This window comes from Petaurus breviceps, unplaced genomic scaffold (assembly GCF_028583685.1).
Source record: "Petaurus breviceps papuanus isolate PSGF00001 unplaced genomic scaffold, PetGlider_PUasm1.0 90779, whole genome shotgun sequence".
Lineage (NCBI taxonomy): Eukaryota > Metazoa > Chordata > Mammalia > Diprotodontia > Petauridae > Petaurus > Petaurus breviceps.
The window spans coordinates 11,276,268-11,291,545 of record NW_027187344.1 but is presented as its reverse complement, the minus strand read 5'-3'; the positions used below and the strand labels follow the sequence as shown (position 1 = coordinate 11,291,545).

The 15,278-nt window shown below is 46.2% G+C and overlaps 1 protein-coding gene across 1 annotated transcript in view; it reads right to left on the bottom strand.

The window, feature by feature from the left end:
- ENG (endoglin) overlaps window positions 1-14,669 on the bottom strand; it is a 41,024-nt gene extending 26,355 nt beyond the window's left edge. The window contains exons 1-2 of the mRNA XM_069069544.1: window positions 14,350-14,669; window positions 1,389-1,543 (exon numbers count right to left, since the gene is read on the bottom strand). Of these exons, the coding sequence (XP_068925645.1) occupies window positions 1,389-1,543; window positions 14,350-14,407 (213 nt within the window). The 5' untranslated portion in view covers window positions 14,408-14,669. The remainder of the gene's footprint in view (window positions 1-1,388; window positions 1,544-14,349) is intronic.
- Window positions 14,670-15,278: the final 609 nt, after the last annotated feature.

Genomic DNA, 15,278 nt, shown 5'->3' with positions numbered 1-15,278 from the left:
GAGAAGAATACTGGATACTAAGATACTAGAATCTACGTAAGAGCTGAATCAGTCCTACTGGCCTGGGTTTGAGAGGAATGTTTATACTGAGGCTGTCTTATCACAATTCAGAACAGGGGGCCTGACTGGAACCTATGAGACACCCGACAGTGGTTTCCTGTCTCTTGTGGGTCATGATATGACTTGGTGGGCACCTTTAATGGAGCCCTGCCCCTGTTCCCAGGAGAAGCTTCCCAGAACCATCAGAGATAGGAGAGCCAGGCCAGACAAGGGTGCATTTCCTGATGGCTCATCTACTTGAAGGTGCCACATGCTGCTTGCCCCAGAGGGGAAGTTATCTCCCCTCAGACCCCCTAACCAAGGACTGTATTGGCTATGTCCAACTAGGCCACATATGGAAAACTCATGACTTTAGGAAATCACCAGATTCCATGAGAGAAATTCTCTCTCCTTTGGAGTATGACCTATAGAGGAGGCCTCAGGTCAAGAAAGGTCACAAGGTTAAGGATTCTCACAGACTGTGGAACCTGGGGCCAGTCAATGCTCCTTCTGTATCTTGCTTGGAGGGAAGCAGCTGGGCCCCTGCCTGAGTCCTAGAGAGGATCATAGGACTCAGAACTGCAAGAAGGTTTAGCAGACGTGAAATAGATGAACAGAATGTAAGCTCCTTGAGGACAGAGAGAGCTTCATTTTTTGTCATCACATACCCATTACAGCTCCAAGGCTAAGAGGGAATGAATGCTGAGCAAAAATTGACCATCAATGTTTCTGTGTCTTTCCCCATTAAAATGTAAGCTTCCTGAGGGTAGGGACTGTCTTGCTTGCTTGTATTTGTACCCCTAGTGCTCAGCACTGTGCCTGGTACAAAGTAAGTGCCTAACAGATGTTTGTTCAAACTATTTATCCATCCATCCACCCACCACCCACCCATCCACCCACCCACCCACCCATCCATCCATCCATCTGTCTGTCTATCCATCTGTCTTTTGTCTGTCTCTCAAGGACAAGAACTATTTCCCTTGTCTTTGTATTCCACAATGCCTGGTACTCTGTTAGGCACTTAATAAATGCTTGTTGATTTATTGTTATTTGGCCTTACCAACCACAATCAGCCAATAAAGAAATCCATTTAGTTAATTATAGCACTCAGAAAATTGAGGAAAATTTGCAAAGGGTTTTCTGGTGGGTATCTTGGTAAGAAAGAGCTACTACACTGTTCCCTGTAAGGTGTCCATGCCATTGCCCTCTCCCCAGGGCATCAAGGCCTGGCAGTAACAGCTGGTGAAGGTTCTATTTACTGCGGAGAGAGGGTGTCAGGTTGGGGGAGCCTTCCCTTGAGCGTGCTGTAACAGCTTGCCCTGCAGTCAGCTGGTCAAGGGATCACTCACCTTTGGAAACCTCAGGTTGAGGACATGGACTTCCCGGGTAGACTTAAGGGATTTCTGGCCCAGGCAACCCCAGGAGACCTGATTTGTGGTGTATGTCACCTTTCCTGTTTCAGAGTCCGGGAGCTCCAGGTCACAGACAGCTTTCTCCAGAGGACCTGTTAGGGAACACACAGTCACCTTTAGGGCCAGTGTCCTCATCTGGGCAAGGAGAGAGAGATGGGGGAGGAAGAAGGCTGGGATGACTGGGGACTATGGTCCCTACTTTCAAAGTGGAAAAGGTCCTAGATCAGGAGTCAGGAAACTCAGGTTCTAGTTCCAGTTCTGACTCAGAAGCATAACAAAAAAATTTTTTTTTATCTACAATCAAAATAGTTGAGGAGGGGCAGGGGGAGAGATATGATGGGCCCAGAGGACAGTCCATTCACTAGTGGAGTGGACAGCCTAGGTTTGGAGGCAATGTGATATAGCAGGACGGGTACTGACTTTTGAATCAGAGGACCTGGGTTTGAATTCTCCTTCTGATCCTTTCCTACCAGTGTGCCTTTGTTAGGCAAGTCAATTAATCTCTTCGAATCATGAGGACAGTTGAATTAAGGGACCTCTAGGCTCTTTTCTACCTCCAGACCTATAATGTATCTCTTTTCCCCTTCCTCTGGCCTCAACACTGCTCCTTTGCCCTTCCCTTCACGGCCTCTAGGGATCTGGTAGTGGGATATTTGAATGATCAAGACCCACCCCCCCCCTTTCAATATCTGGGACAAGTCACCAATAGTCCTGCTTTTTGTCTCACAACTTCGGGCAAATGAGACCTATTTTTCATCTCTGTAAAATGAAATCAAAATCTCTTCCTTGCCTACCTAAGAGGGTTGTAAAGGTCAGCACATAAGAAGTTAGATAATGATAATATTTTCTAAGCTTCAAGTGATTTGTCATAGCATTTCAATGGTACAATGCATTAGGAACATCAATATAATAATGCACAATTTGGACCTGCTAGGTGGGGTAGTGGATATCATACTGGGCTTGGAGTCAGGAAGGCCTGAGTTCAAAACGAGCCTCACAGGATTTCTAACTGTGTGATCCTAGACAAGTCACTTAATCTGCCTCAGTGTCTTTAATGTAAAAGAGGGATCATAATAGCATATACCATACAGGGTGGTTGTGAGGTACTATTTTCACTTTATTTTTTTCATGGTATTTTTTTAGTTTTTTTTTTCTTTCATAACATGACTAATATGAAAATGTGTTTTACACAATTGTACATATACAATGTACATCAAATTGTTTACTTTTTAAGGAGGGAGAAAATTTGGCACTCAAAAACTTTTTCTAAATGAACATTAAAAATTGTCTTGGAGGGGCGGCCAGGTAGCACAGCGAGTAAAAGCACCAGCTCCAGTGTTGAGAAGACCTGGAGATCAAATTCCGGGCTCAGACACTTAGCACCCACCCAGAAACACTTGGCTGTGTAACCTTGAGCAAGTTACTTAACCCCAATTGCTTTAAAAAAAAATTGTCTTGGGGAGGCTAGGTGACGCAGTGAGTAAAGCGCCGGCCCCAGAGTCAGGAGGACCCAAGCTTGGTTCCGGCCTCAGAGTCAGGAGGACCCAAGCTTGGTTCCGGACTCAGACACTTAACATCCACACAAAAAAAACTAGCCGTGTAACCTTGGGCAAGTTACTTAACCCCAATTGCCCTCCAAAAGGCAAAAATAAAAATTGTCTTTATGTGTAATTGGAAAAAAATACTATTTAAAAAATAAATGTCTGTTCTCTTTCCTCCCCTCTTCCCTTCTGCCCCACTCCACATAAAGGGTTAGGTCCTGTAATTCTGAGTCTGTTTGCCATTTCTTCATGCTTTACATTGAGAAGATGGTAAGTAAGGTGATAGGCAAGGGAGTATTGTTTCTCCTAAATTGCTAAAAGTTAATACTATGATTAAGGGAAGATAATGGTGTCAGGAAATCTCAACTCAGTGGGTATGTATATGGCTGAGGATGTGACTCACTCACACGTGTGACTGGCCCAGACTGTGGCAGTCCAATAGTTGACCCGGGACCCAGAGCTTGAGAGAATCATGACTTAGTTTCTTAGTCTTGAGTGCTGTAACCCATAAGAGGCAATGGAAGTTTCTATTTCTGGGACTCAGTAGTTCGTCCTTCTCACCCATTCTCTGGGGCTCTGAGGGCTTGTCTGAGGTCATACAGTCAGTTATCTGTGAGCAGTGAGACTTGGAACATAGACTCTCCAGACACTTAAGCCAACTCTTTATCCAATACAGCACCTTGGACTCTCTTTTTGCCTAATTCACACTTAAATATCTGGTAAACAATGCCATCAAAACCCAGAAAGACCAAAGGAGAGGGAAGTGGCCAAGTCTCTCACTTTGGGTCTAGAGCTTTTTCCAAAAGGATCTCTGAACTTTTTCAGACATGTACCTCATCAATAAAAAACAAAAAACAAATTTTGAGCACACATTCCCAATATTTCTACCTTTATAAATTTAGAAATTATTTCACATACTGCTATTCTAGTAATTATGTACATTATAAAACTTATAAAAATACAAATTGGAAAAGAATGAAAGATAAAGTTGAAATGATATTTGGTTCTAGAGTCACTAGGGAGCCATTGGAGTTGATTAATCCCAGAGCAGTGATTGAAGAGAATCATGGGATTGGAAGAGGGAAAGATTTAAGGTAGGGAGACCAGTCAGAAGACTATCATAATAGTCCAGGAGAAAGGTGATAAGCATTTGAACTGGGGTAGTGGTTGGGAAAGGAACTCTGAGAGTAGAGAGGAGGGAGCTCAAATTCCAGATGTTGAGGATGTTGGGAAGGAAGAAATGACATGATTTGGCATCTGTGTGAAATAAGAGAGGGTGAGGGGTCAGAGATGATGCCAGATCACTGCCCTGAGTGACTAAAAGGATGGTGATGCCTGTGACAGTAATAGGGAAGTCCTGGAGAGGAGTGGCCTTGGAAGAAGGGGAAGAGAAAGAGGATGTAAAGAGATCTCTGATGTATATTTGCAAACCATTCATGTTTTCTTGGGCAGCTAGGTGGTGCAAGGGGATAGAGTGCTGGGCCTGGTGTCAGGAAGTTCATCTGAGTTCATCTGGCCTCAGACATTTAGCAGCTGTATCACCCCTGGTAAGTCACTTGACCCTGTTTGCCTCAGTTTCCTCATCTGTAAAATGAACTGGAGAAGGAAATGGCAAACCACTCTAGTATCTCTGTTGAGAAAACCCCAAAGGGTGTCACAACTGAACAACACCAACAACAGCAAAGACATGTTTGCTTATCTTGTGTGACTGTCCTAGGCCTTCTGCCCCAAAGATGAGGAGTGACCTGGAGGGTAAGAGGGTAGGTGTGCTGGATGGGTCAGCTGCTATAGGAGCAAAGGTAGCAGTTAGGTCATGACTCCCCTGAGGATCTGGTGCCTGGTTCAGAAGGAAAAAGGCAAGAGTTTGCATTGTAGAGGAAAGTAGCAGTCAGGCAATGTGGGGGATAAGAGTGGGGTTATGCTGGAGACAAACCCCAAGATTGGCTACCAAGGGGAGAGTGGAATTTGACCCACTTTCCTACCATCAGACTGGTTGATCCCTTAACCCTTGAGGTCACACCAGGACCCCACTTTGGAGGCCTCCCAAATGCCCCCCCAAGACTTCCTAGAGGAGCACTAAGCCCCAAGTTTGTCCTTTCCTAGAGACATTGCTTAAGTTGGATCTCCTTTAGCTGGGTTCCAAACTAGCTAAGTGTTAAATGCTACTGGGTGGAGAAAACAAAAAGGTAAATGTGATGGAGAAAAGAAATCCCATTCCCTCTTATGGGACCAATCTGATGGTCATGGTGGGCCCTGGGGTTGTCAACCGAGACTGATAGTCTCATCCTAACTCTGCCACTTCTAGCCAACTCTGTGACTTCCAACAAGACACTTAACTCCTGAGCCTTGGGCAGCTCATCTTGAAAATGAAGAGGTAAGCCTCCATGGTCTCAACCATTCCTTCCACCTCTAAAAGCTCTGGGTTCTCTTGAAGTATTATACATTTCCTTTGTAGGTGAGTGTCTCTCCAAGCACACACTCCAGCCCCTACTACACAGAACTAAATCCTTATTGATAAGGATGAGACATGCAGAGGCTGTTGGCTGACTCTTCTGACACCACTAAATGGTGGAGGTAGTTTAGGGTGGGACCCTTCTTTTTTCTGTTGGCCGTTAGCAAAATGTTGAGGATAACCATTGAGTTCTTCCAAGAATGTGGTTGTCAACTCCCCCTGACCTCAACCAGCAGAAACCAGAAGTGAAGGGACATGTCCTCATATAGACACTGCTAACTTGGCACTACCCTGGGCCAGAAGTAGGGTGGGGCAAACTTATACCTACCAAACTACAGCTGGCTGCAGAGTTACAATTCCAGGCACTGCCCCTGTGGCCCTGCCCATGTGTCAACCAGATGCCTGGCTGGACGGATATATGCCTGCCTCAGAATGACAGTTAGGTATCCTGTCCCCACCCCCCAAACACCCCTGCCTAGTGTGCTAACCTAGCCTAAAGAGACTTCAGAGGCTATTTAGTCCAATCACCTCATTTTATAAATGACACAGTTACACAGGCTGAGTTTCTAGGTCTGTTTCTTCTCCCACCCCTTCATTCCCCTAGTTGGCAGGGGAGTTAACAGGAAAGAATGTAAGCTTCTTGAGGGCAGAGACTATTTTGTTTTTATCTTGGCATTCTTGAAGCATAGAAATCACTTGACAAATATTTGTTATTTGATGAATGGATTGACAGTGAGTGGAGAAAATTAGGAGAGAGGATCATATGTGTGTGTGTGTGTCTTGTGTTGCCAACACGAGGGGGAAGAAACTGTGTCTTCTCCTGTTTCTCTGAGTGCTGGGTAAAAATGGCTAATCCAATATTTGTTTTTTTTACTATTTAAATCAGAGAAAACACCAGTCCAGTGAATAACGGGAGTAATTTGGCTTGGTCATTTAAAGGTACTGTTATGTGCTGAATTTCAAAGACCCCCTGGCCAGGAGCCAGGAGCCCTGGCTTCCAGGCTTGGGCCTGCTGCTTCCTAGCTTGTGACTTTGGGCAAATCACTTTTTGTCTCTTGCTCAATTACCCCACCTGTAGAATGAGGAAGTTGGAACAGATGGTCTCAAAAGGCCTCTCCAATTTAAAAGTCTAGGAAGGGACTGATGGCTTCAGGGTCAACCCTAGGGGACATTTGGGAGAGAGCCCTTCAACGGGAAGCTCTGATCCCAGTTCTACAAATTAGTTCTGTGATCTTGGGCAGGTCTCTGGGTCTCGATTTCCTCTTCTGAAAAATGAGGGGGGAGTGAATTAGATGTGTCAAGGTCCTTTCTAGCTCTAAGTCCTATGATCCCATGATGCCAGGGAGCAAGGGAAATAGGGGGATGACCGGACTATGTTCTGGGCTTCCCTTCACTGGGGCCGACAGGAAGCTCTCAGCTGGGAGGGAAGAGAGTGGAAATTTACTCTGCCAGGCATGGAAGGGGAGAGGAAGCAGGCCCCCTACACCTCGTCCTGAGGAATGTGCAGAGCCCGGAGGAGGATGGAGAAGGGGAGACTGTTTGGAAGTTTGTGTCTCCATCTTGTCCTGCTCACTTCCTGTTTTCTTCGAGATCAAAGATGGGCTCTGGTGGGGAACCGAAGCAAGCTTGATTGGGGGGGGATGGGGGGTGAGGGTGAGAGGAACCTTCTATTGACCCCTGGACTCTCTTTCATCCAACCCCATATCCCTTTTCTTAGTCCCAGGGAATATAGACCCTTAGATACAGAAACAGCTATGTGATGGGCCCCTCTAGGAAGAGTTCCATCTCTTCACCAGGTCCAATACCAACAGCACAGGTACCGTCTTGAGTGTCAGTGACCAAAAGGGGAATAGGTTGGGCACTCCCCTATTGCCTAGAAGTTGCTGCCCAACACTAACACACATTAACATGTCACAGGCCACTCAAGATTTCTGGCCTCTGTGGTTGTCCTTCCAACTCTATAATTCTTGAGATTCTATAAATCTAGAAGTGTTATAAATGAATAAGCAAAAAGCACTTGTGCCAGGCCCTACACTAAGTGCTTGGGATCCAGGTACAAAAAAAGCAAGGCAGTTCCTGCCCTCACATTCTAAGAGGGGAAGACAATACAAATGGGGGAGCTGGACTCAAGGAGAGATGTTTTGGTCTGGGAAATCATGGCGCCAATCAGAGGTATCACAAGACAATTGATGGACACATCGAAGTGTGAATGGTAATGATCTGATTGCTAGTAGAGTGTGAAAAGATTTAACTAACATTTTTCTCTCTCTTCTCATCCCTCCTTCCGAAGCCCTTATTCTATCAGCAAGGAGAGGCCCAGCTGGACTGCATTATGTAATGATCAGATAACAGGGCCAGCTGGGAGATCAGATAAGCGCCCGTTTATTTTGGTCCTTTGGGGCTTTTTCGAATGCCTGCTCTTTCCCCCTCACCCTCCTCCTCCCGCCACAGACGAGAATGGGGAGACAGAAGGGAGTGTGACGCCCCATCCTGTCTCCCCATGGCCAGTGGGGCCAGCCAGGGGGGACGGTATGAAAACAAAGCTTAATCACAATTAGGCAGGCACCAGGGAAACACGGAAAGGTCTGAGGGAGGAGCTCCTATGGGAAAGAGCCAGCCAGCGAGTAGGGTGATTGGAGACTGAAGGGTGTTAATGATGCTTTGAGATCTGTCCATGTTTAAGGACTGAACTCTCCATACACTAATGTGTCCCGGGAAGAAGAAATATGGAGAAATAAACCAAAAAGCGGCAGGGGCTCAGGTCTAGTGGCAAAGGGCAGCAGACACAGGCTCCAGGCTGGTCTTGTCACTAACTTGTGTGACCTAGAGCAGGTCTTCTCTCCTCTCTGGGCCCTGGCTTCCCCCTCTCTATAAGGATTCGGTTGGACTCAATGATTTCCAGTGTCTCTTCCAGCCCCAACACTCGAAGTCCATAGAAAACACTCATTGTGCTCTGTTGGTTGTCCTGCTGACAGAGAGGTCAGACTGGAAGGGGATAGTGTGGTATAGTGGGAAGGGCACTGGATTTGGAACTAGCAGATCTGGATCTGAATCCCCAGCTCAGCCACTTACCACTCCATGTAACTGGACAAATCACTTCACCTAGCTGGATCCTAAGGTCCAATGAGCCAGTGCATTTGTTGTTTATCTGTGTCTAATGCTTCATGACCCCATTTGGGGTTTTCTTGGCAAAGATACTGGAGTGGTTTGTCATTTCCTTCTCCAGTTCATTTTACAGATGAGGAAACTGAGGCAAACAGGGTTAAGTGACTTGCCCAGGGTCACCCAGCTAGTAAGTGTCTGAGGCAGGATTTGAACTCATAAAGATGAATCTTTGGGGTTCCAAGCCCAGTGCTCTACCAACTGTGCCTCAGTTTCTTATGTTGTATCTCAAAGTCAAATGGGACCCCAGAGGCCATCTAGTCCAATCCATATCTGACCAGAAATCATCACTATAGTATCCCAAACAAGTATCATTTAGTCTTTAAATATGCCAAGTGAGGGGGATCCCATAACCTCCCAAGGTACCTGTTCCACTTGTGGATGACCAATAGCCAGAAATTTTCCCCATCCATAGAACCTAAATTTACCACCCCACAACTTTCCTTAACTGCTTCTGGCTCTGACTTCTGGGGCCAAGGAAATCTGATCCATCTTCTACATTATGACCCTTGAGATATTTCATTCATCTCTCACATGCCCCCCCAAGTCTTCTCTAGGCTAAACTTCCTTCAACTGAACCTCAAACATAATGAATGGGAAGCCAATTCAACGTCCCCCTCTAGTTTGTCAATACCAGAACTGTTCTGGTACGTTCTGACCAGAGGGAACACAAGGGGACTGTCACTTTTCTTGGTCTCTTTGGCCTTTTTAACTACCATGTCACATCATTGGCTAAAAACAGATGTTGAGCTTGCAGCCCACGAAGATGGCTGCTTCTCTTGTGAATGAAATGCTGTCTAGCCCTGCCTCCCGTATCTTGTACCTATGATATGAGAAGATGGGGCAAGATGATCTCCAATATCCCTTCCATTTCCAAATTCTATGATCCTAAGAAAAGGATCCTGGGCCAGAGAGATCAGAGAGTTGGGGCCTGGCAGTATGGTGGAAAGACACGGGAGTTTGGCATGGGAAGACGAGTTCAAATGCTCTCTCTGCCACTTATCTTCATACATGACCTTAGAAGTCACTTAATTTAATTCCCCTGGGCCTCAATTTTCTCATCTGTAAAATGTAGAGATTGGATTAGATGACCTCCATGGTCCCTTCTTCAGTGGGGAGGAGACAAAGATTATGAGAAAAAGGCAGGTGAAGGCTAGAGAACATCCTAAGACTTTTCTGATCTTCCCTTTGGCATGAGACCAAGTCAAAACTATCTCCTTGGACCCCCAGGAATCTAAGCCACTTTGAAGAATGTCCGGGGAAGGGGGCTCAGGACATCGATTTCTCCCCATTGCCCAAGCCCAACAAAAGGATTTCAGGTTCCTTCAGATTGATGCCCTGTTACCATCTAGAACGAGAGTTGTCAGATTTCAGGGGATCTGTGAACTTGGGTAGGAAAAAATGTATCTTTATTCTCATTACCCTTTACTTAAAATTTAGCATTTTTCCCATTATGATTCTTTTTAAAACATCATTCGGAGAAGGGACTCATCATAAAAATAAGAGCTGCCGTTTCCATAGCACTCACGTGCCAGGCTCTGTACTGAATGCTCTACAATCATCACCTCATCTGACCCTCACAACAGCCCTGGCAGATGGGTGTCATTGTTATCCCTCTGTTACAGTCAAGAAACTGAGGCAAATCAAGACTCAGGGTCACACCGTGTCTGTGGCTGGATTTGAACTCAGATCTATTGTGGCTCCAGACCTAGAACTCTACCTGTCTATCTGCTTCTCTGAGGTACCACGGAGCTGCCTCAGGTAGATCTGTCACCCCAAAGGTTAAGCCCTGTTCTGGAGAAATCTGACCCTGACTATCCCTGCTATTGATTCTCATTATAGATGAGGGTTGGGTATGGGACATGGGCAAGAAGTTGACCCAAAGGGTTCTGGACCTGACCCCCTCTAATCTCTTTTGGATTGTCTCAACCAGGTCACCCTAAACCCCAGGTCACAGTCCTAGGTCTATAAACATGTTTATTGTCAGTAGCAAGTAACTCACTCCCACCCCCCTGCCCCCCATCTTCAGTCTCTTCATATGTAAGATGAAGATAAAATTATTTGACAGATAGTATAACATAAATAATAGAGAGCTGGCCTCCAAGCCAGAAAGATCTCAGTTCAAATCCTGCCTATACCTGGCTGTGTGACCCTGAATAAGTCATTTAACCTTTCAGGGCTCTAGGTCAGTGGTGTCAAACTCCAAAAGAAACAGGTCACTAATCTGAACATAAGGATCCTTGGCCAGCTACATACTGACTTAGTTTTAAAATATATTATCTTTGTCATTTTGTAGTTTAATTTATTTTGTTAAATATTTCTCGATTACATTTTAACCCGGTTTGCTGCTGTGTCATAAGCAGCATGGGTCTATGGGGCAGTCACACGTCTGCCTTAGGGCCTAGGGAGGTGCTGACTTATACTGGCAGAGGGAGTTTCCTTGCCTATACGTCTATAGTGTATATATAAATATTATGTACTTCATAGAAATATAGTTCCCTGCAGAAATGAAATCACAAGCCTAGTTCCTATCTGGAATACTTGTATTATCTAGATCCCAAGGTATTGTGGGGAAAGTGTCCTTTAAATCTTTGGAGGTTTTGATGGTCCCAGTGGGCAACTTTATCAATGTAGAGAATTCTCAATGAGGAGATTCTTCTGCCAGTGCAGATCAGCAGTGCTTTGGCCAATTAAAGTCTTAGAGAGTTGCTTGGACACTGAGAGGATAAATGACTAGTGTCAGAGTTAGGGCTCAAACCCTGTATTTCCTAACTTAGGACCCAACTCTTGATTCATTATGCCAGGTGGAGATGTCATGTATAGGACATGTATGCAAACCTTTGAACACCATATAAATGTGGAAAATCATCATTTCAATATTCCCCCAAGACACTTCTGGAATCTTCATTCCCCAAGCCTTTCCAGAGGCTGACTCGTGTGTGCATGCGCGCATCTGCGGCATCTGCGTCCCCGACCTTGCTGGTCAAAGCTACTTTTTCCCTAAGGTAATATAAGATCATAGAGCTGGCAGAGACCCTGAGGCCATCTAGTCCAACCCTTTCATTTTACAGATAGAGGAAACTGAGGCCCCAAAATGCATTTAGCAAGAAGCAGAACTAAGACTCAAACTCAAGCCCTTGGACTCTGAATCTTGTGCTCTTTTCACTAGATGGGCCTCTGAAGGAAGAGTCAGATGCCCGGAGGAGATGGAGCAGGATTCCAGGCCCTGAATGTAGCCCCTAAGAACACGGCTGACAAGACCTCTATCGCACTTTGTTAACTCTCTATAGGGCTCATCCCCCATCTTCTCCAGCGCAGGCAATCAGCCATGCAGTCATGTGAAAATCCACTTTCCTTACATACATACTATTCTGATAGGACACAAACCAGAAACTGTCCCAGTAAGTACAATTTGTATGATTTATACAACTGAAAAAATCAAAGTGGGTCAAAAATTTGCAGCAAAATGAAGCAGCCAGAGAGAGAAGGAAAATGCCCAGAGTAGTGGAGTGGCCTCGGTCTCTTGTCTCAGCTATGCCACTGACTTGCTATGTGACCTTGGGTAAGTTACTGCCCCTGTATAGGTTTCAAGTCTCTCATCTATAAATTGAGAGTGTTAAATATAAAAATAATGGGAAGAGGAAGAGGAAAACTCACCTTTACAAGATACATTAAAGTTTATAAAGCACTTTGAAAAGCCCTCCAAGAATTATCCCCATTTTACAGATGAGGAAACTGAGGTCCAAAGCGTTTAAGTGACTTGCCCAATGCTACACAGTTGGTAAGTACTGAACTCCAAGGTCAGATGATCTATAATTTCCTATGAACTAAAACAGTCTATGATTCTGTAGTATCTCTCAAGAGATCAGGGTACAGACCTAGGAAAGGGAACCCAGGGGTTTAGTAGTCTATGCTATCTCTTGACTCCTGGATGAACTCTGTTGATTTTCTTTCTTTCTAAACCCCCTTCTCCTCTATTTACAGAATTCAGAGTGTTCCTGCCACCCTTTGCTTGGGCCTCTTGGACTAAACTCTCCCTGCCTCAAACACCTACCCCCACTGGAGTGGGAAACCAGAATTCAGTCCATGACCCCCTGATCCCAGGGTCCAGGAATGTCCAGGGATCTGGGCCTACAAGAGAAGTTTCTTGGTGGGAGGGAATGAGAGGGGAGAATGAGGGAGGATATGGAGCTAGATAGTGTAATTTGTGGAAGGCTATTGACTTTCTCTGAAGCTCCACTTCCTTCCAAGTGAGAGGTTGCGGGGCTTGGCAAACTTCAGCAATGCAAAGGCATATAGCAGCTTTTGCAAGGGGTCTTCTCTAGTGTCTCCCAGTTCTCCTATCCCTTCAGCAGGTTTCTGGAGAGTCTCAAGGAGAATCTGGGGAACAGAAGAGCCAGGAATAATCTCAAGTGGCCCTAGGGTGAACATAACCTCTTGGTTCCACTGAACCATAGAATATTAGGACTGAACATGACCTTAGCACATGGAATGTCAGAGCCGGAAAGGACCTTAGAACACAGCATTACAGCTATGGTGGGTCTTGGGACATAGGATAGTAAAGCTGGAAAGGACCTTTAAAACCCTGGTGGTCTAACTTCCTCATTATTTTATAGATATGGAAACTGAGGCCCAGGGAAGTAGGCCTACTTGCCCAATATCACACCAATTATGAAAGTATCAGAAACAGCACCCAGTTCTCCTGTGTTCTTTACACTGTAAAGATGCCAAGTCACTTCCAGTCTCAACCCTTAAGCCCATGCTGAAGGAGTTGGCCCTTAGTTATAGTCCTCACCCCAGCCTCTCCTGATCAACCTTCCCAGATTGTGCATGAGGTGATGTATTGAGCTGGAGTTTTTCACATGAATAGGGCCTCAGTCATCCCTAGCTTGGGAACAGGAGCCATTAACAGTGGAGTATATGGTTGGAGGGGTATCCCTCCTCTTAGGGGCAAAAGCCTATTGGCCTCAGACTCTGGTCCTCTCCTCTCCCTCCCCTCAGGAGTGAGACTCCAGGGTCTAGGTCCTGGTATCCACCTGAATACACTTCTTCCTCTAAACCACTACTATCTTTACTTGGGGGGGCGGGGGATAGAATGGGGAAAAGGTTCTGACAAAAGCAAAAAGTGGCCTCAGTTTCTCCCTACCAAGCCCCTAAAGACAAGAAGAGCCCAGGAGATCATCTGGTCTGAAGAATCATTGGGAAACTATTTACAGAATCATGCATGGGTCTTTAGATCTGGAAAGATCCATAGAAATTATGGAGTACAAATACTTCATTTTACAAAGTAAACTAAATCCCAGGTAGATTGAGTCACTTGCCCAAGTATGTTGATAGAGCTGGGATAAAAACCCAATTCTCAGGGAGTTGTCTCTACTAGGCTGTTACTGGAGCTTGCCTTATCTCAGAAGCAGAATGAGTCTGGCGGGTGTATTACCAGATGGGGTGGGTCTGGTGGGGAGAGGTAGAGAGATGGTGGGCTCTGCTCATAATTCTCTGGCTGTGTTCTAAGAGACCAACGAGAGGCTGGAGACTAGAAGGGAGGCGAAGATGGAGGCTGGACTGAACCCAGGATAAGGAGACCCTGCCAAACTGATTCCAGCCCGAGAGGGAAAGACGAGCTCCCAGAACCACTAGTTAACAAAGGCAGAAGGACTCCCTAATGGCAGAGAGAGAACTTTCACTAGAGAAGGGGAGTGACAGAGGGTCCTGGGGCAAGTCGTGGGGACTATGATCCACCTACTTGCCAGGCTGAAGACACAAGCAGCCAGGAACATCGCAGTGTAGAAGGCTCCCTCCATGCCGTCCCTCTGTCTGTCTGTCCTCGGGACCTTATCCAGTGTCCAGGGGTAAGGTGGCCGGGGGCCTTGCTGGATGGCGTGGGTTGTCCTTGTGACCAAAGGGGCAGAGGCAAGGGGTCCGACAGCTTCCCTGCTCCAGCCTTCTCAAGGGTGGGGGAAGTGTGGGGGGGAGAAGATGGAGGAAGAGGCAGGAAGGATGGGATGATGTCGGGGGTGCAGGGGAGGGTGAACCCGGTGGGGTTGTGAGGAGAGAGGTTGTTAGAGAAAGAGAGAGAGCTCTGTCCTCAAGCCTGGCTGGGGTAGCTGACCAGAGGATGGGCACTCTCTGAAATGAGTTGCTCCCGAGCAGCCCAGCCCGGGGAGTGACCTGGGGAGGCAGGAAATGAGTTTCCTTAGAGGAGGGGCTTTGGGGCGGCTACCAGCCAAAGAGAGAGAGGAAGTGCTGTTTAGAGTCTGGGCTTGGGACTGGGGGGCTGTCAGGGCCTGACAGAACTCCTTTACCCCCCTCTCCCACTCCTATCCCACCTCCCCTCTTGGCACTCTCCAGACTCTAGTGACCAGGACTGGCACATCTGGCAGGAAACATCTGGTTCTGTCAATCAGCCCCTGAAAAGTATCAGTCCCCAAGAGGGGAAATCCCTGGGTGTACTACTTTCTAGTCAGTTGGACTCCTATCCCTATTTGGGACAGTGGGGTAAGAACTGCTGGCCAGTGGATCGGAGGGACAGTCAGTACCCTTTCAGGAGGGATCTGATGCCTTTCTTCTCAGCATCTCAAAGTACTCTTTAGAGAGTTATCCTTGGTTGTCCATTCATTTATTCAACAAGAATTTATTAAATTTACCATATACCTAATCTGATACTCTGGTCAA